Below are 26,754 nucleotides of genomic sequence, written 5' to 3'. Positions count from 1 at the left end.
TCCTAAGTGAGTTGGTAAAATCATATATTGTGCTGGCTAAAAAGTTACTGCTTGGCTATCGCCCATGGGAACATAATGTTCTAACAATAAGCTTTCTGCTTCTGTACCCCCCCTTGCATAACCGACCGGTGGGTTGACAGTAAAAAAGAAGAAAAATAGACTTGTGTGTTCAAACAGGATGAAGAATAGGGGTTTAGGGCTTAAAAACCCTGTACTTCTACATTTCGGGGCTGCTTGATTTGGGGTCTGCGTACCCAGCTGGTTGAATAAAGTGTGTGTTTCCTATAACTCACTGATTTCTGGTGGTCCATGTGTCTATGGGGGCTGGCAGCTACAACAATATTACTACAAAAGGGTTAAAACCAAAAAAGGTTAAAAATGTTCATGTAATGTTTAAGAATGCTGGGCTTTGGAGTTAGAGCTGTGTTATAATCTACACTCTCTCTTTTGAAGAGTGATAGAATCTCTCTGAGCTTCAATTTTTTTAATCTGTAAAATTTAGATGATACAAATATAATATAGCTGTTTTAAGGGTTAAACTAGATTATACTTGTAAAAGTACAGAACTTGTCACAGGATAAACCTTCAATAAATGTTAGCTATCTTTCTCACTCTGGGGTAAAAAGGGTGGATAAAGGAGAAGGATTCTCCACCTGTGGCCAAACATCTTAATATTAATAAATAGGAAAATCCATAGGATACAGGGAATCCTTGCGAGACACATGCATCACTTGGTTATCCAGTGGCACAGGACCTGCCCACACACTATCTTTCGTCGAATCACATGACCCCTAAGGTGCAAGCTCTTCCCCTTCTGCACTCCCTCTAGCCTCTACTTCCACCTCCAGCTTCCCAGTCCACCTTTCTCAGTTACCTATTTCTCTCTGTCCCGCCATTTTTTCCCTCCCTTTCCCGCTTCTAACTTTCCCGCCCCAGTAACTCTTGGCCAACCGGGAATGTAATTGTCTCATCTTTCCCGACCTTTTAGTGACGTTGCGAGAAGTAAGGTATTTGATTGGTTTTTCTGGAGAGAAGCTCACCAATAGCAGGCAGACGTTTTTGGTGCAGACGCACAGCTAGTATTATCGCTGGTGATTGGCTAAAGTGGCCGAGATGCAAAAATGGCTGCGAGTCCCTCTGTAGTCCCTGTGGCTCTGACAACTCCGATTGTACCTGTCTTGACAGCGAGCGGCGATTTCTCAAATTTGCGGGAAATTAAAAAGCAACTGCTACTTATCGCCGGCCTTACCCGGGAGCGGGGCCTACTGCACAGTAGCAAGTGGTGAGATGTCGGGGTCGGCAGGGACCGGGCTTGGATCCTTTGGCCTTGGGGGGCTTGTGGAGCTGATACAGTTTTTGTGTGTTCCAGGTCCGCGGAGTTGGCCTTCTCCCTCCCGGCATTGCCTCTCGCCGAGCTGCAGCCTCCTCCGCCTATTACAGAGGTAAGGACTTCTTCACAGCGAGCACTTTCCATCAACCCAAAAGGTACTGAGTGACCTGTCACTGGAGGGGAGCAGAGCAGACTGCTTAGTAGGAATGTTTGTAGAGGGAATTAAAGCATTTAAAGAGCTGGATGTGTTTTTGTTTGTTTGTTTGTTTTGGAGCTTGGTGTTTTATGCGATTTTATCTGTGTGCTTCTTTTGAGCTTTGAAAGATTTGGTGGTGCTCTTACTTAAGCTTGAGAGAATTAGTAAACAGTCCTTAAGATTTCAGCCTTTTAGGGTTCGTAGCCCAACGTAGACAGTATTCTTAATGAAAAGAAGAATCGAAGGTTTTTACAACAGTGCGAAACAGGCTTTAGATTCAGACAGCTCTGGATTCAAATCTCATCCACACTAGTGACTTTTGGCAACTTAACCTGAACCATAGTTTCCTCATCTGTGAAGTGCGGGTAATAGTATTTACTTTATGGGGCTATTGAGAGAATTAAATAAGATACAAATATACTTTATGTATGGTCTGTAGTACATATGTTTATATAGTCTGTGCAGTGTGAATGCTTTTCATTTTATTTTTCCTGAAGATGCCATTTCTCCATTCTCCGTCCCCCCCCCACACACTTAAAAACAGTGACTATTTCCTACTCCAAAAGGTATAATGCAAGTGAGAGGGGGCAGGGGAAGAAATAAGCAAATGCCGAATGGATGTGAAAAGGCCCACTAGAATCTTAAATGTGAATGGTCACATTTAAGACATGTCGATCCAAGGATGAAGAAACTGAATATATTTTGTTTTTTAGTTTTGTGCTTGTAATATTTGGGGCAAGAAGGATGAGGAGAATGAAATTATTAAAGTTTTAATTGACTTATCCCTAGAATTTGCAGGAATTGCGTATTTTTAACTTAAGCCTTACTTCATTTTTTTAATGTAGAGAATTATAGCTGTTTTCTATGCTTTTTGCAATACTAACTTGTCAAAATTTTCTTGACGTACAAAAAGTATAAGTAATTGCATTTATGTAGGAATCTAAAAGCCTGGAGAACAGAGAGAATGTCAGATATTAATGCCAGACATTTTCCATGACTTTTTCACTTTTTCTTCATATCATATCTGTTACTAGCTCCATTTTACAAGGAATAAGTGAATATTCATGCAAACTAAGTTAAATTCCCTACTAGTGTCATGAAACAGGAAATCAGGGAGTTAGAATTTGAATCCAGATCTCAAACACTAAAGCCTAGGCAGTGCTTTACACTACTAGTGCTTTCACACTACATTTAAGAAACAATACAAGTTTCTGAGTGTGTTGGTTTATTTTTTAAAATTTTATTTTCCCCCCAACTTTTTAAAAAAAAATTTATTTAAATTAGTTTCAAATATACAGTACATTGGTTAGACATCTGTAATGTTCATAAAATGATCCCCCCGATTGCTCCCTCCTTCCCCTGGCCCTCCACTTAGCCATCATATTAATGCTAACTGCATTCCCCCCAACTTTTTATTTTGGGGGAAAAAAGTTCTATGACCTTACTTCATAAATAAATAAATAAATAAATCTATTTATTAGGTTTTTAAGAGGAGCAAAATAATTATCTTCGCTTACATCTTGAAATTAATGAATATGTATATTTGATTTGAACTTTTGTTGTCCTATTCCCAACCACTTTCATAAATTTGTCTCTTCTCTAGGAGGATGCCCAGGACATGGATGCTTACACCCTGGCCAAAGCCTACTTTGATGTTAAAGAGTATGATCGGGCAGCGCATTTCCTGCATGGCTGCAATAGCAAGAAAGCTTATTTCCTGTACATGTATTCTAGATATCTGGTGAGGGCCATTTACCTTCAGTGAAACATCCATATTTAGAACCAAGTAGAAAAAGTTAAATCTTTTAAATAGCTTAGCAATAGGACGTGGTTCTATAGTGTAGCCATTAGCATGTCTTCTTCACACACAGAAGGTCCTGGGTTCACGTCCTAGTGGAGCCACAGTCCATGGTCTATTGCCATGCCACCCTGAACAAGCCTGATGTCTGATCTTGGAAGCTAAGCAGGGTCGGGCCTGGTTAGTACTTGGATGAGAGACCACCTAGGAAGACCAGGTGCTGTAGGCATTAAAAAAAAAATAGCTTAGCAATAGTCTACTTGGTGAATGTATTTTATAAATACTTAAAAAAAATAAAGAGGATATTAGAAATAAAGTAAAAAGAATGATGTTATGAAAGAAAGGTATTAAACATATTGATAATATTCATTATTGATAAAGGTGTGGGGCAGTAGACCTCCTATTTTAGAAATAAAAGTTCATACAGCCATTTTGAAAGTCAATTTTGGCAGATTATGTCAACTTGAAATACTATGACCAAACAATTCTACTTAAAGAAACCTGTCCAATGGAAATACTTTAATATGTACTCAAGCATATGTGTATAGGGATGTTCTCTGAGGTATTTTTTGTAAGAGTAAAAAAAAAAAAATAGCCTAAAGATCCATCAGTCAAGAAATCCATTGTTAATTCTTGCCTTAAGTATTTTTTCTGTGATGCTACAAAATGATGCTTTTCTGCTTCAGCAGTCTCTCCACATTTACTATTCATTTTGTGTTCTACTCTAAGCAAGAGCCTTCCCTTTCTTTCTCTGTTTATTTTTCTATTTATCTGGTGTCAGCATGGACTCAGAGATTCCTATATTTTTAATTGTTTGTAATTCATTATTTTGCTTAGTTATTTTGGTTTTCAAATTATTCCACATTTGACCAATTGGAGCCCCTAAATAGTTGTTTAAAATTAGTGACCAATAGTTCGTGCCATTTTGGTTGGACTTGGCCCTTTAGGTAGAATCAGGCTGCTGGTTTTAGAACAGGTTCAGAGTAATCTGCAAAAATACCAATTTGCTGATATTCTCTTACAGTCTGGAGAAAAGAAGAAGGATGATGAAACAGTTGATAGCCTAGGTATGAATTTTTTTCTCTTACCTTTTGGATTAAAGCAGAGGTTGCACACACAAATGTGTACAGGAGCCAGGCAGTTAATATACATGTATGAAGTGGTCTGAGGAGGACTGTTGCAAATTGGAGAACACAACTGGCTGGTTGTCACCCAGCTCCAGCTGAGGGCTACCTTATGGTCTGGTATTGCCAGGGCTTTATATCCTTGGCCCTACCCCATTTCTTGCAACCTGAAGCTGGAAATTCACATTTTTAGTTGAGGCTTCTGATTTTTAAACATTGATAACTAATTCAAATTTTTTTTAAAAACTGTAAGCCTTACAAAATATGATTGTAGGCCAGTTATCAGTTGTGATTTTTGGAATAAAGTAAACGAAGTAAGATATCATTGTTTCTTAAAAGTTTCAGGTGTAATTGGTTGATGCCAAAGGAAATATCTAGGTCTCTGAAATGAAGACCAGCAGTCTTAGATCAGATACTTTGTTTCTTTTCTAGGACCTCTGGAAAAAGGACAAGTAAAAAATGAGGCTCTTAGAGAATTGAGAGTGGAGCTCAGCAAAAAACACCAGGCTCGGGAACTTGATGGATTTGGTCTTTATTTGTAAGTGTTAGAGTAATTTGGAACTTTCTATAATATATTCTTCTGAGTAGAAGAGACATGTTGTAGAGCATTAACTTCTCCTCTGATTGCTTCCTTCTTTCCTAGGTATGGTGTTGTGCTTCGAAAACTGGACTTGGTGAAAGAGGCCATTGATGTATTTGTGGAGGCTACTCATGTTTTGCCTTTGCATTGGGGAGCCTGGCTAGAACTCTGTAACTTGATTACAGACAAAGAGATGGTAAATTGAGATGAGCTATGTGAAAAATCCTGTGTTCCAAGCCTTTTGTAGTTCTGTAATAATGGAGTGAGGGGAGAGAGGTTTGCTAAGCTTTTTATTAGAGCTAGCTCTGTTCTCTTTCTAATCTCTTTCGCCGTTGGGATTTAGGTCTTAATTTGAAAGACAGATATCTAGCTCTTGTTGGGTAGTAGCTATTGGATTTGCATCCAGTTGTACTAGAATATCTTTTTATGTTTATGTTTTCATATTTAAATTTTACTATAACTTATTGTATAGACTAAATGCTGTTAGTTTCTCTCCTAATTCCAAAGATGGTATAGTAAAGGGTTCTCTGATATCAAGGATTGTATTAAAACATTTTTAAAGTCTCCTTGGCTCTCATAGGACTCTCTAAAGATTTGAAGATTTGTCAATTAATTAAATAATTTGTAAACTGCAATCATTTCATTAGTCATTATTAGAGAACATTGTCTATAGAGTTTACTTTGCTATTCTTTAGTAGTTAATGGTAGTGATAACACATTTCCTTTTGTTTGCTTTAAAGAGACAAAGGCTGGTTGATTTCCCCAAATAATGATATATGCTACTAAATCTGTGTCTGAAATCTTATCTTGGTTTACTTGTATTCATCTATCTCTAATTGCCTACTAGACTTTCATTGTTTTATCTCTGAACTGAAAAAAAACAAAACCAGATTTCTCAGCTTACCTACCAAATTCTCTTTCTTCCTCCCAACTTGATAGACTCTCATTGGCATTACTATTTCTTAAGACACCCAGTCTTAAGGCCTCAGAGTTATATTTGTCTCTTTCCTTTCTCTTATCTCCCTTTAACTAGTCAATCTCCAGACATTGCCATGGTTTCCTTCTTGCATCTCTTCTCTTGGTTTTCTTTGCCATATTGGTTATCATCTCCAATTTGGATTTCTTATAAGTAATAGATACTTTCTAATTAGCTTTCCCATTTTTACACTCTCATTTCCATTCTTAAAACACTCATGTCATCATGTCATTCTCTTGCAAAAAATTGCAGTGGTTTCCTATTGCATCCCATTTCCTGTTGCACATAGGACCCACTCTACCAGTTCAGCCTTATTTACTAACACAAAGGCTCCTGTTCTCACTCTTCACCCACACTCATCATGACCATTTTTCCTCTGTGTCATTGCCCTTACCTGGAATGTTGTCTCTTTTCTCTTCCTCTCCCTTTTTTTTCTATTCAAGTCTACTCATTTTCAAAGACTTACCTCAAATCTTGTCTTTTCTTTGAAGCCTTCCCCAACTAGGCCATTTCTCCTTATTGTGTTTGTAAGTCCTATTATAACTGAAGTGCCCTATGTTCATTATTAGGTGCTCTAATGAAATTTTGGCGATATATCCTTTAGACCATAAAAATAGTTCTTTGATGTTCATTTGGGAGAGAGGTCAAAGTATATTAAGTGTGTCCCTCTCTCTCCTGCTGCCAGCTGAAGTTCCTGTCTTTGCCAGACACCTGGATGAAAGAGTTTTTTCTGGCTCATATATACACAGAGTTGCAGTTGATAGAGGAGGCCCTGCAAAAGTATCAGAATCTTATTGATGTGGGCTTCTCTAAGAGCTCATATATTGTTTCCCAAATTGCAGTTGCCTATCACAATATCAGAGGTGAGTGAATAAGGACAGTATGAAATACCATCAATCCCTGTAAGTAGCACTGTGTTGTTTTCTGAACTATCTTATTGCTGCAGATATCGACAAAGCCCTCTCTATTTTTAATGAGCTAAGGAAACAAGACCCTTACAGGATTGAAAATATGGACACATTCTCCAACCTTCTTTATGTCAGGGTGAGCTACTTCCTTTACTTGGACTTGATTAAGCTCTTTTGTGCTTTCATCTGGGTTGGATTGTCACCCAGTTGCATTAGCTACAAGAAAAATAATTTAGGGAGTTCCTTTATCATGCTTAGATCATCTTTCTCTTTTCTTCTAGAGCATGAAATCTGAGTTGAGTTATCTGGCTCACAACCTCTGTGAGATTGATAAATATCGTGTAGAAACATGCTGTGTAATTGGTAAGAGTCATTTTTTTCCTTTTAAAATTTGTTTTTATTGTAAGATAAATGTAAGAATAACAATATAAAAGTGTCAAAGGTAACAAAATTATATACAGTAGAAAATGAAAGCTCACTAATTCCACCCCCAAGATTGTTTGGAGAACATGACTTCAGAATATTTTTGTGTGTGAATACTAAATTTTGGTTCTGCCGCTAACCAGCTGTGTGACCTTGGACCTAAGCTCTCTATGCTGTAGTTCCTCATTTATAAAGGGACAATAAAAATAGAACTTTCTCTTATTGTAAGGATTAAATAAATTAATATATACAAAGCCCTTATAACAATGTAAGTTGCCTAGCACATTGTGATCATTGAGTACATTTTAGCAGTTACAACTGGTCAAAAATCTCATTTACTTGATCTGTCCAGAATGTATCTGTTCTGACTTCCCTAACACCTCCTTTGCCATCCTGAATCCTTTAGCAGCTATGATTTATACACTTGCTACCACTACCCCATTTCTCCTATTCTATTACAAAAGTTAACCTTTGTACACTGTCTAGAATCTGCTTACTCTTCTGTCTCTGAGTCTGAGTCAGTGGCAGAAGCAAAGATATTCTTGTGTAAGACATAAAGCTCTCCATCTTGCTTATTTCCAGATGAACATGAACTTGAATTTGAACTTAAATCATCAGGTATAGGGTGCAGACAATTGTTATAAATTATTTCTCCCAAATCAAGCTTACAACTGAATCTAGACAGATTTAAAAAAAACATATATGGAGCTTTTGTTACTTGGTTTTTACCAAAATGGAATCATATAGTTTCTCTGTAATTTGCTTTTTCCACTTGGCGGTATATCATGATCTCTGCAAGTTAGTATATATACATCTAAACATATCTTTTTATTTAGTTTATTTATGCACATACAGTTTACATATAAAGGAGATTTTTTTGAAATACAGGGTTTTTTTCCCCCTTTTTGCTTGCTGCTTTGTTCCCTCTTTAAGAAACTTGTGTTAGCATGTTCCATGCCACGTAAAAATGTATATACTCATATGTGGGGTTTAATGGGCTGTTTGCTTACAAAAATAAGATTGTATTATATACATTTTTCTGTATTTTACTTTTTTTATTCGACAATATTTTGTAAAATTTCTCTAAGTCTTGATATAGCTTTAATTCTTTTTTAAAAAATAGCTTTATTTTTAAAAAATAGCGTTACCATAAAATTCACCCACTTTAAGTTTATAGTTCAATGAATTTTTATAAATTTATACAGTTGTATAACCATACTCATAATCCAGTTTAGAACACTACATCACCACAAAAAGTTTCCTTGGGTCAATTTGCAGTCAGTCCCATTCCCATCCTTTAGCAGCCACAGATCTGCCTTCTATCTCTATAGTTTTGCCTTTTCTAGAAATTTCATATAAATGGAATCTTGCAGTAGTTAGGCTTATTGTCTGGCTTCTTTCACTTAGTGGTTTTTGAGGTTCATCCATGTAGCATGTATCAATAATTCTTTCCTTTTCATTGCTGACTAGTATTCCATTGTTTTGATAGATACCACATTTTGTTTATCCATTTACCAATTGACATAAGATAGATGGCTTTTATATCCTTTCTTCAAATAAAATCTTTCACAGAATCCTAAAATCTTTTATTTCCTCTTTTCAAGATCAATGATAATAGAACCGCATTGATTTCTGTGGGGTACCTCCTTAGAGCCCTAGGAATGTAATTGGAAAACCACCAATCTAAAGCTTACTCTAAAATTTTCTACCGTTTATTAAAATATATGTATAAATACTACATCCAGATGAAATAAAATGAGGAAAAACTTGCAGTGTTAGGGAACACATTTTTTTTTAACCAGAATGTGTGATAGATAGATGATATATATTTCCCAAAGGAATGACGATATTCTCCTTATGTATAATTTGGCTTTTCTGCAAGGACTTTCGGAGAATGGGTTATGGTTTCATGCCCACTCTGGAATGCTATCTATTTTAGTGGACTTTTATTTTCACTTTTCTAGTTACACACACACACACACACACACACACACACACACATTTAGTGGACTTTATTTATATATATATTGTTTTTCAATCAGGCAATTATTATAGTTTGCGTTCTCAGCACGAGAAAGCAGCCTTATATTTCCAGAGAGCCTTGAAATTGAATCCTCGGTATCTTGGGGCCTGGACACTGATGGGACATGAGTACATGGAAATGAAGAACACATCTGCTGCTATTCAGGCTTATAGGTGAGCTTCTAGCTCGGGGGGTGGGGGTTGGTGAGGTGGAGTAGGTTGCTGATGTTAAATTAAGAGCCTCTATTGAGCCTATAAGTCGCTAACCTTGATTCTGCCCTCTTACCGATCTCTCTTCCATTTCTTAGACATGCCATTGAGGTCAATAAGCGAGACTACAGAGCCTGGTATGGCCTTGGGCAGACCTATGAAATCCTTAAGATGCCATTTTATTGCCTTTATTATTATAGACGGGCCCACCAACTTCGGTAAGTCTGGCCACTTGACGATGTGTTTGTTGTGGGAAGGGCTGATACTTTTATTTCTCTTTTGATGGCCACTAAGTCGCTTACTGGTGGGTAATATACACAGTGTGAATACACACTGGACAAAAGGATAATTCATGTCCTGGATGGAGGAGCAGGACTGTGTGAGATTTCATGTGCTATTCACAGTGGCATGCAATTTAAAACTTAGAAATTTATTTCTGCAATTTTTCATTTAATATTTATGGACCACACTTGACTGTGGCAACTGAAACTGGAAAGTGAAACTGTGGACAAGTGGGGACATACTGTAGCAATGGTGGTGGTGGACAAGTGGGGACATACTGTAGCAATGGTGGTGGTGGTTCATCACGTCTTTGCTCAGACTGACTATTTCCATTCTTTTAGGCCCAATGATTCTCGTATGCTGGTTGCTTTAGGAGAATGTTATGAGAAACTCAATCAACTAGTGGAAGCCAAAAAGGTATCTGAAATTGGGTCCTGGAGAATTTAAATTGATATATCTACATAGAGAAATCTGAATATTTAGAGGTGCATAGGCAAAAAAAGCAAAGTGGGGGTGATATCATGGGAATGTCAGTATATAACCTGGACCTATCAGATTTAGTAAAACTGCCTTGCATCCTACAAATCTGAAGTTCTGGGAGGCTAATAGGATCTGAACCTTTATGTGATTAGTCATGGTACATTAAGCCTTACCTCCACATGGGGCAATGGTCAAAGTGACTAGTTTATTTTTTTGACAGTGTTATTGGAGAGCTTACGCCGTGGGAGATGTGGAGAAAATGGCTCTGGTGAAACTGGCAAAGTGAGTGAAAGGAGTGAAATGCTATTGATATTTCTGTTGGCTTCTCTGGTATGGTGGGTTCCGCATGCACTAGAGCCTCCTATCCATCATCCTACAAGAGTGTGGTATGTAGCAGGGTGTAAGAATCCTGGTCTGGAAATTTAACCATCTTGACTCAAGAGAATGCCACTTGTCTTTGAAGGGGGAATTGCTTTCATTTTAGGCAAGGGGTCAGGAATGAATCGAAAGAAATGAAATTTTCAGGTCAGAGCAGTCTAGGAAAACTACTTTAAGTACTAATCTCCTAATAAGAACCAGGAAAATAAGGAATAACTCAGAAATAGTAGGCAAAGAGGTTCTTAAATGCAATTTCGTTCATGCCAGTTCTTTTCTGCATTCTTAGAAAAAAACCTAAATTGCTCGGTATCTCTTTTTAATCTCACTCAGTGTATTACCAGAGAATTTTTGAAAAGATGTATTATCTAGCTTAAGTATTTACTAACATTCCCTCCATCACCAGTTACAGAGTAATGATTCTAAGTTTTGATAAAATAACCATCACATCTGGGCACTAATACCATTCTGGTGTGCCATGTATGTCAAAATTTGTACTTGTCTGTTTGTCCTTTTTTGATCTTAGTCATGTGCTTTTATTTTTTATCACTAGCTGGCTTTGAGATCTGATTTGTACTTATAGGACCAATTTCTTTTGTAGGCTTCATGAACAGTTGACTGAGTCAGAACAGGCTGCCCAATGTTACATCAAATATATCCAAGATATCTATTCCTGTGGGGTATGTGTCATGAGCATGAGAACTGGGTTGCCAGTCTTATTCTTATCACTTCAGTCATTCCTGCTTTCCCTATCTAGGAAATAGTGGAACACTTGGAGGAAAGCACTGCTTTTCGCTATCTGGCCCAGTACTATTTTAAGTGCAAGCTGTGGGATGAAGCTTCAACTTGTGCCCAAAAGTGTTGTGCATTCAATGATGTGAGTATCAATTTTTTAATAAAGGGCTTGGATTTTAGGCTCCAACATATGATGTTTACCATGATCTAGGGTGGAAGGTGGATAAGAAGGTAAGTGGAAAGGCTACTTTGATCTGTGGAACTTATTTATCAGTATTTTAGAACCTATTTATGACAATAGCCTTGGACATATTTTGAAACAGTTGCCTTTGTTTCAGACCCGGGAAGAAGGTAAGGCCTTGCTCCGGCAAATCCTGCAGCTTCGGAACCAAGGGGAGACTCCTTCCACTGAGATGCCTGCTCCCTTTTTCCTCCCTGCTTCACTCTCTGCTAACAACACTCCCACACGCAGAGTTTCTCCACTCAACCTCTCTTCAGTCACACCATAGTGGCTACTTTCAAGCTAGCACATTGCCAGACCCATATTAAGCCTTACCTCCAAGTAAAAAACAGCCATGTCTGTTCTTCCAAGGACTTTAGCTCTTTTTGTTTGTATAGATGGAAAACAGTTCCTTGGAGGAGTTTATAGAATCACCTTAAGAGCAGACTGACAGAAGAATCCTGGCAGGAATAGTCTTTTGTCAGTTAGAAGCACTTCTATCGTTCTTCTGTTCACGGTGGCTACAGATCTTGGACTCATTCCCAGACACCCCACCCACCCCACTGCAAAACATCTCTTTAATAGCACTTTAGCAAAGGCAAAGCTACAGGAACAAAGTTTTAATGCTGCTAGGAGTGGAATCAGATTTCTTTAGAGGGGCAAGGAAAGGAGAAAAGTCTGCCACTCTACTGTCTGTGGCAGTAGGGGCACTAGATAGACACGATCTTGTCATGCTTGGATTTGCTGAGCGTGACTATTTTGATGTCAGAGATTGGGTTTAAATGGAGTGAAGCTATACATTTGTTCTTACTCTAGGGAGACATTCTTCCAAAACATGGTTTTGAAGTCTCCTGGAAGCTTTCAAATTGGAAGCGAACTTCCTAGAGTTGAATAATAGAAGGCAAAAGATGTCTACAGCTATCTATACCTCTACTAAAGCAAAGCAAAGAGACAGGATTATAGATAATTTCATGGATATGTGGGAATGATAACTTTTGTGATTTTACAGATAAGAATAAACTCACTTCAAGCTGGTCTGTTTTTAACACTTTTGATGTAATTGTTTAATTTTTTTCCCTCTATCTCACACAGAATATTTTTTCAGCCTTTATCTGATGAGATAAGGTAAAGGGAATCATTCTTGGCTGTGCTGTTAGAGGGTTTCAAGCCTGTGCATGTGTATTCAGTAGGAGATAATATGCTATGTTTACTGTAATGAATTTGTACAGTAGATGCTATGGATTATTGAGTTCAGGGCCCAGCCTTTCTTTGTTTGTTTCCAGAAGTTTGTTTGTTACCCATTCACCTCTTAAAGTATGACACTTCATTATATATTAAGGCAAGTTTAGAATATCTAATGTCTTGAATTCATTTCTTACCAAGTTTTCTTAGGTTGCAGTACACTAGTTGCTCTCTACTGCCATTCCTGTGCAGGGCTCCCATGAGCCCGAATGATGTTTGATTTTCAATTTTTATACTTTTTCTGCCCTTTTATAATTTGTTTTAATGATTTTGCTAAATTTGGAATTCAAATAAAACCGTGAACAATACCTTTATTTAATATAACTTTTTTGTGTGCATAGAAACCATATAAGTAAAAAAGTATGCGATTACATAGGTGATATTACACAAGGGGGAGGGGAAACACCTAGTGTCTGAATATTGCATTCTGGATAGAGTTCAGGTACATGGTAAAGCTTAAAAAGAGACCTATTTCTTAAGCTGAGCAGCTGACCCACCTCAAGTCAATGAGTGCTCACTCCGTCCCCACAGCCTTAGTATTTTTTACCAAAAGGCCCAGATTTGGGCAAAGGAGAGCGCCGTGAGCGCAGGATCCGGGCATAAGGGCTGCAGTCTGTTGAGCTTTGGCAGGTGGGTGTTCGGGAAAGGAAGTTTCGAAGAAATGGTTTTTTCCCTGGGGGCTGTTGGTCTGGTTGCTGGTTTTCCTGGTTGGCGCCAAGCCGCTTTTTAGTAGAAGCCTGCCCTTGGAGTTTTAGCACGGTATACTGCTCTGCGATGCATGCTGCCTTCTTCCGAAGGTCCAATTTTACTAGCATCATGTTATTCTGCAGCTCAGCCAGGGTCTGATCCTGAGGAAGATCAATAAAGTTAAAGAAAACATTTATGTCTGGTATACTAGAGAAACAAAATGGCAAAGTAATACATGCCATCCACTACTAGTTACAATAGTTTTTATAAAGATTAACTCTTTAAGATCAGATTTTATAATTGAATAGGGGATATTTAAGACCTAAACAAACATCATTGGATATAAGGACATTTTCTAACACAAGATGATATGAGCTTGAATAATTTTACTTAACCTCCTCAGTTCCTAGGTATCAAAATTAAGTTCTATGTTTAGTCTAAGACTTTTTAAAAATATATTTTAATATCTCTAGAATCAGGATATATTTACTGACAACAAATGTCATAACTTAATTGTTAGACTTTTGTCTTAGTGGTACATGAAATAGATTGTAAATTAGCACAGCATCTTGTACTTCATGACTGGTTATTTTTATTTCGCAAGAAAGAGAAGTTCCCCTCACTCTAAGATTAGTCTAAAAATCTTTATCTTTCTCTTCTGTCCTCATTTCCGTTCCCACATATACTCTGGCATGGGCTGATGGGAGAGAGCGGGGTATATACGCTGCCCTAACCTGTTTGATTAAGATGTCATCACAAGTGGTCAAGGCTTGACGAAGTTTTCCTGCCCCAGTGCTGTGGCAACAGGCTCTTTCTGCTGACTGGAGAGACTCACCAAGTTTCTGAAGCTCTGTTCGCAGCAGCCTTATATTCTGAAAAAGGAGTAGTAGTAACCAAATGGTGGCCGATATCAACCAGGGTAATGATCTGGAGGGGTCAAATAGCCATTTGAAGAGAGGTAAAATTAGAAAGTCTAAGTAGCCAAATGAAGTAGCCACTTTCCAGGACTGTGCATAAAAACATCCTCACATGAACCAGGAATATAGTGTGGGAAATTGCCTTAGGTAAGAGCTTCAGTAATAGGGAAAGGTGATTACCTTCTGGCCCTCCTCTAACTTCTTGTCCACATCAGTGGTGAAGGGCTTGGCAGAGGGTGGCGGTTCTAACATTTTCTGATACTTTTGCAGCTCTAAGGGAAGGAAACATGAAACTTCAATATGTAGGCTTACGTCTTTAACTGAATTAACAGTAGCTTGCAGCAAATATGCAAAGTGAGGCCACCTGCATCCCAGGGTGAAAGGTCAGGGGGAATGTGGCTTAGAGTTAAGGAAATTATCTTAGAGTTGGTGTCAGAAGGCCCAAGTTAGGAGAATAGTTCTTCTCTGAGTCACTGTTATGCTTCCTGCCCTCTCTAACTCCCTCACCTTCAGTGGTGGAGGTTAGCTCTGCTCTGCACTGATCCAGCTGAGCTTTAACCTCCTGGAGCTGCTGGGTGGAGGCAGAAGTTGCCAACCTTTGTGACCGCCGCAGCAGGGATAATTCAGACCCTGATTGTTGATGGGCCACTGGCTGTTGTCTGGCTTCCTTCAAGAGAGCTTGTAGCTCTTCAATCTTCTCATCCCGTTCCTACAAGGGAAGCAGAGGGCACAATTCCACCCAGAGGCAGACAAATATGGCAGAAACAGATGACTGAATAATGAACAAAACCTTCCTTCATACTTATGCCTTGAAAGCCTGTTTGTTAGCACTTATAACATTTCCTGGCCAACCAGACCCTTAATTCACCAAACGTAGACTGACACAAAGCATTAAAAATACTAGAGAAAAGCAAGTTACACATTCCTACCCCTATCAGTTTATAAAATCTTTACCTCAGGCAGCAGGAATCTGAGTAGTCAGTGGGGCTGGTTCAAAGCAACTCACCTGAAGCTCTTCTTGGTAAAAATTTGTCAGTGACTCTTTGAGGATCTTTAGTTTCTCTTCATACATTTCCTCTAATAGTTCCTTTTGGGTATCCAAATGTTCACTATCAGAAAGAAAAGAGAAATGAGTGAAGATTCTGAGAAGTGAGCTTACAGGACAGATCTTGAGGCACAACTCTGTCCTAGTCCCTACTTCCCACCCTCTAGACCAAGAGGGGTCACTCAGCTGGTACCTGCACCACTGTTCGCGTTGTTGCATCTGCTCCACCATCTCATTGCAAATTTCATCACGAAGCTGCATCTCCAGCTGCAACTTTTCCTGCCGTTCTTTCAAAAGCAGTGCTTTCATGGCTTCCACTACCTGTAGGAGGTCCTAGGAGGTACATACAAGTCAGAAGTCATCAGATGGCCATATCCCAAAAAGGCACAGGCCCACCTAGAAGGCAGCATGGGAAATGTGTAGCCATCAAGCTGCTGCACCAAAGCTTTCTTACATCCCCACCTCTTTGCCATACATGGAGATGTCAGCTTCATTTTCAATGTCATCATCAAGACCTAGGTCTGTCTTAGTTCCTGTCTCTAAGCTGGGAGATGCTTGCAGACTGTGTTCCTTGATGAATGAATGTAGTGATGGGAATCCCAGTTGCACAGGTGGAGCATGCACAAGCTAGCAGGGGAAAAAAATCTTAATTGAATCCATAACTAGCTCCTAGTAGCATTCATAAATAAAAGTACCAGTCCAAAGTGAGTACAACCATCACATGTACACTACAGCTTCTTACCTGGCTGGCAATGGCTGAGAACTTAGCCACATGAAGAGTCTCATCATAGGTAGACGCACAGGGATTTACATTGACAATCATGCAGGAACGACCTCGGCCCGTGAAGAAGCCTTGGAACACTCGAGTCAACTTGCTGTCACGGAAAGGAACCAGATTCTGTTTTGACCTGGCAGGGAATCAGAATAGGGCTATGAGCAGAATTCCACCCCTTGGGATATCCTAGCACCATCCTCAGTGACCAGGAAGTTTCTTAGTAAATTGCAGAACTCCAAGCCATCCCAGCCCACGGCTCACAGTCAGAAGCTCACCGGTTCTGCTGGTTTTGGCGCAGGGCAGAAATACAGCGGCCCAGGGTGTGCAGAGAAGTGTTAATGTTTCCTGCTTCCTTCAGCCGCTCACCATTCTTCTGATCTTTGCAGCGCTCTGAGCCAGCCAGATCACAGAGTGACAACCTTGAATGATGGACAGGATATGACATATGGGCCCACGTTATGAGCCTTCCATCCCTTCATATACTTCTGGGGAGGGGAAGAGAAGGACCCACCAAGAATCTCTCTACCCAAGGAAGGAGAACAAGAATCTAACAGAAGTGATTCCTCTGAGGGTCTCCCTTGCTCCCTCCCTCCACTACCATTTAAGGCCAAAAAGCCCAAATTCCTAAATAGAAAAACTTACTCGCTAATCTTGGGGACTATATCCCCTTCCCCTTGAAGGTGCAGGATCCGAATGGAGAAGATGCTGTGACTAAAGTTAATTTGAAGAAGAGAAAAGTCATTGCACATTTTCCATGCCTAGGTAGAAGATTAATATTTCCTGGAACACAGTGAAGACTTGACTCTCACAACCCACTCACCTGCGGCTGGAGTTCTGGTTCAGGTGGGTGCTGGCAAAGCTCTGGTTTTTACGACCCACTTTCAGGAGTTTCCAGGCCTCCTCAGCATCCTGAACATGAATCCAATTGAGATCTGAGGCCAAGGAGAGAAGGACATACATAAGGTGGGAGCACCTAACTCTTTCCTAGTTTCTCCCCAAATCCTCTCCAGGGTTCATGCCAGCCTTCCTGCTTTCCCATACCTTTCACATAGGGATTGCCATTCTGGTCCTCACATAGCCGCAGAGTTTGCCTCTTGCGCTGCTGGCTAGGTGGTTCCAACAGGTCATAAAGCAGTTCATTGTAGATCTCAAAGAAGGAGATCCAGATGGAGAAGCGAATGTCTGCAGGGACACTTACAGGGGCAGTGTCTGGCTGTGCCCATCGGTGACTTGTTTCTGAGAAAGAAGCAAATATACAGGGTATCAACTCCAGAGAAGTCAATCTCCCCTTAGGCCTGCAAGGACCTTGGAAGGCAGAGCTCAGGTTGCAACCTCTGGTCTCTTGTTGGGAGCTCTGGCAGCTGTTGGGAGCAGGGAGTGGGTTCCTACTGTTACTTGGCATGGAGCCCAGTCATGGTACCTACCATCTAGCTGGCTACTGCTGGTGAACTGACTGATGGAGGAAAGCCCAGCAATGCCACTGTCAAAGCTGGTGCTGGTACCTGTCCGACTTTCAATGTAGACACTCCTCTTTAAGGAGGTAGACAGCTCCTCCTGAGGGATCCAGGAAGAAAATAAGTACAAAACTTTGCAGAGATTTGTCCCCCTATCCTTGCCTCTGTGGACACTAACACTTTACCTCTTGGAGGCCTCCATTTAGCAGGACCAGTTTCTTCATTTCCTCCTGCCGGATCTGCTTGCTGTCAAGCCAGATTACCTCATTGGAGAGCAAGGGCTTCAGATCAGGTATTGGATGAAGTTGGCCTTGGAGACTATTGAAGATCAGAGCCAGGGACCGTGGCAGGATCCCTCCATCCCTAATGGTACCTAGAGACATGTGAAAGATGGGATAGCTGAGGTAAGTGCCTTTCTCCCCCAAATGACAGCATCAAAATGCAAAGACAATACCATTACAGGCCAATCAGCAATCTTGTGAGGCCTACTACTCACCTTGAATTGTGTGGGTTTTCCCTGAGTTGGTGACTCCATATGTATAGATAAGCCAGTTCTGCCCTTTGAGTACGTCCTTTACCATCTCCTTCACAGTCAGGTTGAAGAAGGATGCTTGTCCCACTTCTGGCCCAAAAATCTAGAGACAGACACAGTATCTCAGAGGCCCAGCCTTCATCTCCCACCTGTCTCCTGTGCAGAGCTAGCAGATGTATCTCCTCCTGAGTGATTGGCTCTGGACAATACTGAAGCAACTTCTTCCTGCAGTGCTGCCAGATGCTCCCTAAAGACTCAACCACTCACTGCCAGTCCATCTTTCATCCACATTAATAAATGCCTAAGGAATGCTATCTCTTAAGTCCAATGCTGGACACACAATATGGCAACATAATGGTCATAAGCATGGGCTTTGGAGATAGATGGATCTAGATTAAAATCTTAACTCTACTACTGACTAGCTACATGATTTTAGCAATATTACCTTCACCGAGCCACAGTATCCTTGTCAGGAAAATAGGAACAATAAAGATAATAATAATAGAGCTGTTGGGACTTAATGCACCTTAATTACTTGACGCACTGACTAGCTTTTAAAAAGGGTCCTCCAAATTGCAGACATGCATATATAAGGAACTCACAATCAAGTAAAAAGCTTTCCCTCTAAAGAGGGAGTAAAACCCCCTACATGTACCTCCATACCTGGGAAAAGGTGAACCTATGGGTGGCTTGGCCAATTCCCCGCTCATTGCTCTTCTGGGCAAAGGAGTCTTTGGGTGCCTGTAGAACAAGGGTCTCCATATTCTCAATATGGACACAACCCTGAGAAGGGAGAAAACACAGTTGACACAGAAGGAAACATTCCTGGGAACCTCTTCTGTATTGCATCATTCCACCTTAAATCCTCCCTCAGAAACTCACCTGATCCTCTTGCCGTTCCAACTCTGAAGGTAACAAGGGCCTGACCCTCAGGTATACTTTCACCTTCTCCGTACTATCCTCAGATGGAACCTATGGCAGAATTCCAGGCCGGAACTATGGATTAATCTCAGCAGCTACCTCTGAGCAGATGTGCAGGCATAACAGTTTCAGGGAATCATGCTAACACTACCCTCTTTCCACCTCAAATGTCTCTCTACAGCTACTCTTTGGTTCCATAATCATTCCATCTCACATGAACCTTTTCACTACTTTATCACCTTCCCTGTCTCTTTAGTAACCTGCGAACCTGGTTTATCACACCAGTTATCTGAATTAGAACTGGTTGACTGGTATGAAAATCAGCATGTGATATTGCAGTAAAGCACAGTAGTTAAGTACCTTGGAGGCAGACACACCTGAATTTGAGGCCCAATTACATCATTTAATAGGAGAGAGGCCGTGAACAAGTTTTTAAAATTCTTTTTGGCCTCACTTTCCTCATCTGTAGAATGGGGTTAATAATAGTAGCCACCTCATTCTCTCAACAGACATTTGGCGATCTACCTACTATGACCTAGGAACTCTAAGAGGCTCAGGTGGTCCATAGTGAAGGGCATTATCAAGGCTCTTGCTCTTATGAGACTTTCTCTATAAAAGAGGAGACTTCTGAGTAGATTTGTTCTCAACCAGGGCCATTTCCTCCTAAAGAATATTTAGCAATGTCAGAACAGGTTTCTTGGTTGTCACAAGTGGGAAGGTGCTACTAACATTTAGTGGGTGCACAGTAATGAGAAAGGCCAGCCTAGCTGAAAGAAAGGCTCCATAAATGGAAGTTATGGTTAATATTTAAAACCTGAAGGTACAGCCCACCTACTTAATGACAGTATGGTTTTGTGCAAATCCTTTAATGTGTCTGGGCCTCATGGTGAAGGAGAGATAACTATTATCCTTCCCTCATAGGATTAGCTGATAGAATGCACTTGAGGGTACTTCATTAATGAAATGTAGCAATAGTTCTTATGGACACACAACTCTACATTTTTTACTTGTCATGCTCTTAATTTTGAATTGATCTCTTAGACCCTCAGAATTCCTAGTGACCTCATACTACTCTGTATGGGCAACTAGTAGTCTGAGGCTATTACTTTCTGCTCCCAAGCCACCCTCCAACTCCTTTACCTGCTGCTTGTCTTCCAAGGAGGTAGAGATTACAGAGCAGTCAGATAGCAGATCCTTGCGTACCACAGACCCCAAATCTGCAGCTGTGGATTCAAACATGGGGGAGACTACGACTTCCTCATCTGAAAGCAAGCCGGCTGGAGGAGACAGGATCCCTCGCGACATGACAGCAGGGCAGCTTAGGTGTAAAAGGAGACAAGAGTGGGTAGGGAGAACCTTAAAGGACAGAGGGGGCTGCAAATCCTAGGTAAAAAACAATTCCCTTGCCCCAGAACACCGTGGTCTTGCTGCCTGAATTCATTCTCCCTCTCTCACTCTACCAGCAGAGGGGAAGGGGATGAGAGAAGTTAAACATTTAATCCAGTCTGAGGCGGCACTTCCGACCGCGAACAGGAGTGAATAGATATTCGGCTCCAAAAGCAGGTCACGCTCCAAGTAGGGTGCCTCGTCCTCCGGTGCTGTAGAGGTGGTGTCAGTAGCCCTAGGCTCTTTCTCCAACCTCGCCCCCAGGCCCACAATGAGGACAGAGGTATTAGGAAAAATAGGGATAGCGGCAGCTCGGCTTTCTGAAAGTCTATTCTGCGAGGGCAAGAGCTGGTACACCAGCTGAGCTCCGGCACAGCTACACTCACCCAAAGATGTGACACTTATTCCACCTCCGGTACCGGCCCACTCGCACCCTGCCGCCGAATCCAGACTTCTGCCGACTGAGAGCACCACCCCGCCCACGAGGTGCACCTTTGTTACTGATACAATGTTTTAAATTACGCGCTGCGTTCCTTCCGCCAATCAGATAGCAAAGCCTGCAGCTACCAATCAGAGCAAGGAAAGGGGGGCGGGGAGCGAGACTGGGAGACGGTTTGTTCTGGTTTGACCTTTCCACTCTAATGTGGGTCCGGGTTACCAACTGTCAGAAGTTTGAGTAGGGTCGCCGGGAATTCCCGCCTAACACTTTTTCTTGAACCTTAGGCATATCTTTTCTAAGAACCCTAAACGAAGTCCTGAGGTTTCAGCCGCCGTCCTCTGTCCTTTAGCACGTTCCTTCCCAAGAGCGCAGAAGAGAACTGGTTTGGGGCGCTTGTTTGTTTTGGGAGGCCAGTAGAGACTACATTTCCCAGGAGGCAGCGCGAACAAATACCCAGACTCTATTTCCCAGAGTTCCCCGGGCTTGGGCCTTGCCAGGCGGTCTTTAGAGGGTTGGAGAATTCGGGGCCAAGATGGCGACAGGAACGGGCAGTAAGTAGGCGCACTGCATATAGAGCAAGGCCTTTGTAGAGCCAAGGCCTGGCACCAAATATCAGTCACACGCAATGATTTTCATGAGAGCCCAGGGTCTTCCGAGATCTGCGTTCAGTGGCGTGGTGAAGGCCGAGGTTTAGGGGTCCAGAAGCGTAGGGTCTTCGTGTCTCAGGGAGGCAGGCCGTGGAGAGACAGCTCAGCATATGTTTGGGAGCTGTGTGGCTGAGCGGTAAAGGTGTTCTAGAGACTCAGGCGTACAGTCGAAGACATGTTAACATTACGGAGTGGCTGGTATCAAAGAACCATTCACATTCTGACCAACGTTTGTGAGGCCCGTATCCTATCTCCCAGAGAAACGGGATCTTTTAACCGTTGAGCTTTTTCTGCCACTGGGGAAGTTGCGTTTCTTGCACTTCCGTAGCCATTTTCTTCCGTTTCATGGATTGAAAAAGTCTTTGAGGTCCGACAACTAAAAAGGAGTGGTTTGGGGTTTACTGAAAGAGGTAAATGTATGTTTAGAAGGAGGCGGGGCAGTGACGGGGGTAGCCGCTTAGAATCATGGGAAATAAGCCCGTGCGTTCATACTGGAATAAAGTATGTTTTCTTAAAACTGGGCTTTTCGGGAGAACTGCTTTATCTTAATCTGACATTATCTATTTTTGTTTTCTTATAAAGCAGAATAGTCGTGAAGAAATATTTTACCAAATGCTCAGAGTGCAATTTGCACGCAATGAATAGGTACTATCTCAGTGGTGATATTTTACTAGGGAGGTGAAAAATCAAGATTCGGCAATAATAGTTCACTTTGTCCTTGCAAGTTGGGATGTTTTGTATTAGGTTTTTAGTCCTCCTTTTGGGGCTTAGAAGTGTCTCAGTGGTTGCCTCTAAGCCATTTCTTCTTTCAGAGCACAAGCTTCTGAGTACTGGCCCTACAGAACCATGGTCTATCAGAGAGAAACTGTGTTTAGCGTCTTCTGTCATGAGGAGTGGAGATCAAAATTGGTAAGGTGCTTAGGATATCTGAAACTGTTGAATTTATTTTTTTGCAGTAGTAGATTCCTGTAGTTAATCATACTAACCTTTCAGCAATATTTCTTTTTTAACAGATTTGAGTTATAATTCACAAACTATAAAATTAACTCATATTCACAAAATTTAGTATATTCACAGAATTGCGCAGTCATCAGTCACTCTACAATCTCCTCTTCATCTCACCCAGTCACTGATCTACTTTCTGTATCTTTAGATTTTTTATTCTAGACATTTCATATAAATGAAATCATAATAATTTGTAGTATTCTGTAACTGGCTTCTTTGACTTAGTGAAATACTATCAAGATTCCTATTATGGCATGTATTAGTACTTTATTCCTTTTTATGACTAAACTGTATAGACTGTGTATGGGTATGCCACATTTTTTTTATACATCAGTTGGTGAACATTTGGGTTATTTTACTTTTTTGACTATTAATGCTGCTGCGAACATTTGTGTATGAGGTACCGACTTATGTTTTCAATTCTCTTGAATTGAAAGAGTTCACTTGCTGGGTCATATGGTAAGTCTATGTTTAACTTTTTGAAGAGCTGCAAAACTGATTTTAAAAGTGGCCACACCATTTTACATTTCCACCAGCAAGAAATGAGGGCCCCATTTTCTCTGTATGTTCAACAACTGTCTTTTTGATTGTGGCCATACTGGCAGATGTGACATGGTATCTCATTGTAGTTTTCACTTGCATATTCCTGATAACTAATGTTATTGAACGTCTTTTCATGCATATTAGCCATTTATATATGTAATTTGGAGTAATGTCTGCTCAGATGCTTTGGGTTATTTTTATTACTGAATTTTATATGTTCTGGACACAAATCTCTTGTCAGATAATTTGTAAACATTTCTGTCTCGTGTGTTGCCTTTTCACATTCTTTATTGGTACCTTTTATAGCACAGAAGTTCTTAATTTTGATATGTCCAATTTTTTCTTTTTTGCTTGTGCTTGTGTCATAGCTAACAAATCATTTATTTCTATAAATGTTTTCTTCTAACAGCTTTATAATTTTAGCTCTATACATGATCCATTTTGAGGTAATTTTGTGTATGTTCTAAGACAAGGATCTCTTTCGCATGTAGATATCCACTATCCTAGTACCCAGTATTCGTTGAAAAAAACTATTATATTCTTTCCTTATTTAATTGTCTTGGCACTCCAGTATTTCTTTTTAAGTACCAAATAGTAGGATTGTGGTTTCCAATCTTTTTTGCTGCCAGGACATACCCTTTATCATTTTTAACATTTCCCTTTTTCTCTTTTACCTCAGGATATTTTTATTATTTTAAGTCTTATAATTATTTAATTTTTTGTATTTATATGGTATATTGCTACTACTGTTTATATGGTATATCTCTACTACTTTAACCATTCAAATGAGTTTACAAAAGCACTGTTACAGGTCACACTTAGCATTTCTGCCACTTGTATATATTTTAAAAATAGCTTTTCAAATATGAAACAAGGATATTTTAGGTGGCAACTGTTCTTGAGTCTAATTAAATGGTAAACCCCAAGACAAAATGAAACACACTAATTTGATAAATCTCAGGTTGAACTTAAATGTAACTCAACTCAAATATAAACTGAACAAACCACCAAGTAAACTGGTTTGAAATACACTTCAATCTTATAATTCTCACATTTTTACTAGAAAAATAGCATAAAAACACTAAAATTTTAAATTGTATTTATTTTTTGAGGAAGTACTTAAGTCATAAGGTTCAAAATTCAAAATAGTACATTGTCTTCCTCCCATCACTGTGTCTCATCTCTCAGCATTAGCAGTTTCTTATGTTTCTCCAGCATTAATTTTGTATACATGAGCAAGTGTATATTTCTTTTTTCCGTCTTCTTTTTAAACATAAATGGTTATATACTATTCACACTGTTCTTTACCTTGCTGCTGCTACTTTTCTCTAAATTAGTACTATGTCTTTGTGTATCTGTATGTGAAAGTCTTAGCTCATTTTTTTAACAGATGCATGGTATTGTTTTTATGGATATGCCATAATCGATTTAACTGCTACTCTATTGATACACATTTGAAGATGCAAATACAACTTTGCATAGTTATATATACATTATATCTAAAATAAAGTAGAATAATGGGGTCAAAGAATGTGAGTTTATAAAGTTTGAAAAATATTTTTAAATTGCCCTACTCAGAGATTATTTCAATTTATACTCCCAGTGGTAATATATCAGAGTATCTGTTTTTTATGCGCTGGTTCATCGAATGTGTTAGGTGTTTTTGATCTTAGCAGTATTATAAAGGGTGAGAAATAGTTCTCATATATTTCATTTACATTTATCCTATGACGAGTGAGGTTGAATATCTTCGTGTGTTAAAGAGCCGCTTATATTTCCTTTTCTATAAACTAATTTTCCTATTTTTCTATTTGATTATTAGTCTTTAATTTGGGGGGCTCCTTATATATTGGGGAGATTAGCTATTTGAGCTGTGAGATGCATTTTTTTGAAACCAGTGTGCCATTTGGCTTGACTTATGGTTGATATTTTTACATTAAGACTTTTAAAATGTAGTTTATTTCTTAATACGTTTCTTTCATAGCGCCTGGATTTTGTGTTATAAATAGGAAGTTCTTCCCTAGTCTGAGATTATAAGATAATTCTTCTATGATTTCTTGTAGTACTTTCATGGTTAAATTTTTTTAAACATTTAAATCTTTGATCCGTTTGGGGCTTTTTTTGGTATAAGGTGTAAATTTTGGATCAAACTTTATTTTTTGGTTAAAGCTATCCATATAACAATGTTCAGGTAAACTTTTTATAAAGGAAAATAGCTCTGTTATACCAATATCTCAACACAAAATTTAAAAACTGTTCTTTGGGTTTTTTTCTGTTTTCTTTTTAAAGTTATGAAATATTTCAACCACATAGAGAAGTGTGGAGAATAATATAGATTGCCTAGGTACCCAGTACCTGGATATAACAAATCTTAATATTTTGTCATGTTTCCTTCAGATCTTAAAGAAACTAACAGATAAAGTTGAAGCCCCCTTGCACTCTTCCTTGATCCTATTTCTGTCCAACTATTTTCATTTTTGCCTGTTTCTTAGTCTTTATACCTATAACTTTTTTAAAGTTTGTGTGATTGTATTATAAAAGAAAATTGTCCTTTTAATAGTTAATATAAGTATGTTCTGTATCACCACATGTATTTTATAGTTATTTTTATGGACTGTTTAATATTCATAGAGTTGAAGTGCCATAAGTTAAACATTCTTCTACAGGTATTTAGAAAAAAATCTAACTTCATCAGTCTGATCAAGTCTAGATGGTGCTTTCTTCTTGGTGCTTGCTGCTTTTGTTAAATTATTTCCTATATTACATTTCTAGGAGCTTTAGTAGTGGATCAAAAGAACTTTTTTGGGTCTGTAATTAATTACAACTTGCTTTTAAAAAGGTGTGTGTTTTCTAAACACAAAATCAACATTAAAATATTTTCCTAAATGAACAGAAATGATACTTTAAGTTCTAATACCTTCACTTTACCCAGGAAATATATCATTTAGGAAAACCATTGAGCAATGACTTTCCCTGTAAATGATTTTCAAGCCCTTATGTCATTTTCCATAGTCACATTTCAGTATACTTCACAATGGCAATTTTTTATTCCAAGATTTGTACTCTAAACCTTGAACTCTCACCATGCTTCCCCTGCCCCCTATTTGGTATGTAATAAGGCTTTTCTCATTTTATAGGGTATCAGTTAGCAGAGCTATTAAACCCTTTGCAGAACCTGGCCGCCCTCCAGACTGGTTCTCTCAAAAAGTAAGTTCCCAAGCAAGTGCTCTTTTAGAGTAGTCTTTGAGATGGGAAGTAGGTTCCTTTCCAGGCTCTGCCCTTTAATCATAAAGATTTTATACCATGAAGAGGGAGAATAGTTGAGAATCCCTTTTTCTTTTTTCCGTTTGTCAATCCATTGATGCATGCTTATATTACAAACTATTCTTGTCTGTGTAGTGTAATAGTTAAGTACCCAAGCTTGAGAGTTAGATCTGGGTTTAATATGACTCCACTTAATAACTTTGGACAACAATCTTCAGTCTTCTCATTTGTAAAATAG

General features: G+C 39.4%; 3 protein-coding genes and 1 pseudogene across 15 annotated transcripts in view; 3 read left to right on the top strand and 1 right to left on the bottom strand.

The window, feature by feature from the left end:
• Window positions 1-1,082: 1,082 nt before the first annotated feature.
• CDC23 (cell division cycle 23) lies at window positions 1,083-13,209 on the top strand. Its single transcript, XM_011362400.2, has 16 exons — window positions 1,083-1,282; window positions 1,370-1,442; window positions 3,130-3,267; window positions 4,349-4,391; window positions 4,881-4,986; window positions 5,092-5,224; window positions 6,690-6,867; window positions 6,951-7,048; window positions 7,194-7,275; window positions 9,378-9,531; window positions 9,666-9,785; window positions 10,191-10,266; window positions 10,550-10,611; window positions 11,306-11,384; window positions 11,462-11,581; window positions 11,778-13,209. Exons 1-16 carry the CDS (start codon window positions 1,122-1,124, stop codon window positions 11,946-11,948), a joined length of 1,794 nt encoding a protein of 597 aa, XP_011360702.1. The 5' UTR covers window positions 1,083-1,121; the 3' UTR covers window positions 11,949-13,209.
• On the top strand, window positions 3,438-3,553 carry LOC111741169 (annotated as a pseudogene).
• Window positions 13,180-21,287, bottom strand: KIF20A (kinesin family member 20A). Its single transcript, XM_011362401.2, has 19 exons — window positions 21,005-21,287; window positions 20,373-20,550; window positions 19,194-19,283; window positions 18,975-19,094; window positions 18,276-18,414; window positions 17,965-18,152; window positions 17,750-17,879; window positions 17,367-17,561; window positions 17,146-17,257; window positions 16,968-17,036; window positions 16,601-16,744; window positions 16,293-16,458; window positions 16,013-16,177; window positions 15,744-15,883; window positions 15,512-15,614; window positions 15,013-15,214; window positions 14,686-14,777; window positions 14,323-14,460; window positions 13,180-13,749 (listed from the first exon to the last, which is right to left on the bottom strand). The coding sequence occupies exons 2-19, from the start codon at window positions 20,535-20,537 to the stop codon at window positions 13,435-13,437; spliced, it is 2,673 nt and encodes an 890-aa protein (XP_011360703.1). The 5' UTR covers window positions 20,538-20,550; window positions 21,005-21,287; the 3' UTR covers window positions 13,180-13,434.
• A 202-nt stretch (window positions 21,288-21,489) lies between these two features.
• Window positions 21,490-26,754, top strand: part of LOC105293609 (bromodomain-containing protein 8) — an 18,648-nt gene continuing 13,383 nt past the window's right edge. For 11 of the 13 annotated variants that reach the window (XM_011362397.2, XM_011362398.2, XM_011362396.2 and 8 more), the window contains exons 1-3: window positions 21,490-21,608; window positions 22,517-22,613; window positions 26,390-26,459. In XM_011362397.2, coding sequence (XP_011360699.1) covers window positions 21,590-21,608; window positions 22,517-22,613; window positions 26,390-26,459 — 186 coding nt within the window. In that variant the 5' untranslated portion in view covers window positions 21,490-21,589. Of the gene's footprint in view, window positions 21,609-22,516; window positions 22,619-26,389; window positions 26,460-26,754 lie in introns of those variants that run through there. The other 2 variants (XM_023531967.1, XM_011362399.1) reach the window with 2 other exon arrangements.

This window comes from Pteropus vampyrus, unplaced genomic scaffold (assembly GCF_000151845.1).
Source record: "Pteropus vampyrus isolate Shadow unplaced genomic scaffold, Pvam_2.0 Scaffold74, whole genome shotgun sequence".
Taxonomy (NCBI): Eukaryota; Metazoa; Chordata; class Mammalia; order Chiroptera; family Pteropodidae; genus Pteropus; species Pteropus vampyrus.
The sequence above is the reverse complement of the archived record's forward strand: the minus strand, read 5'-3'. Positions and strand labels throughout refer to the sequence as shown.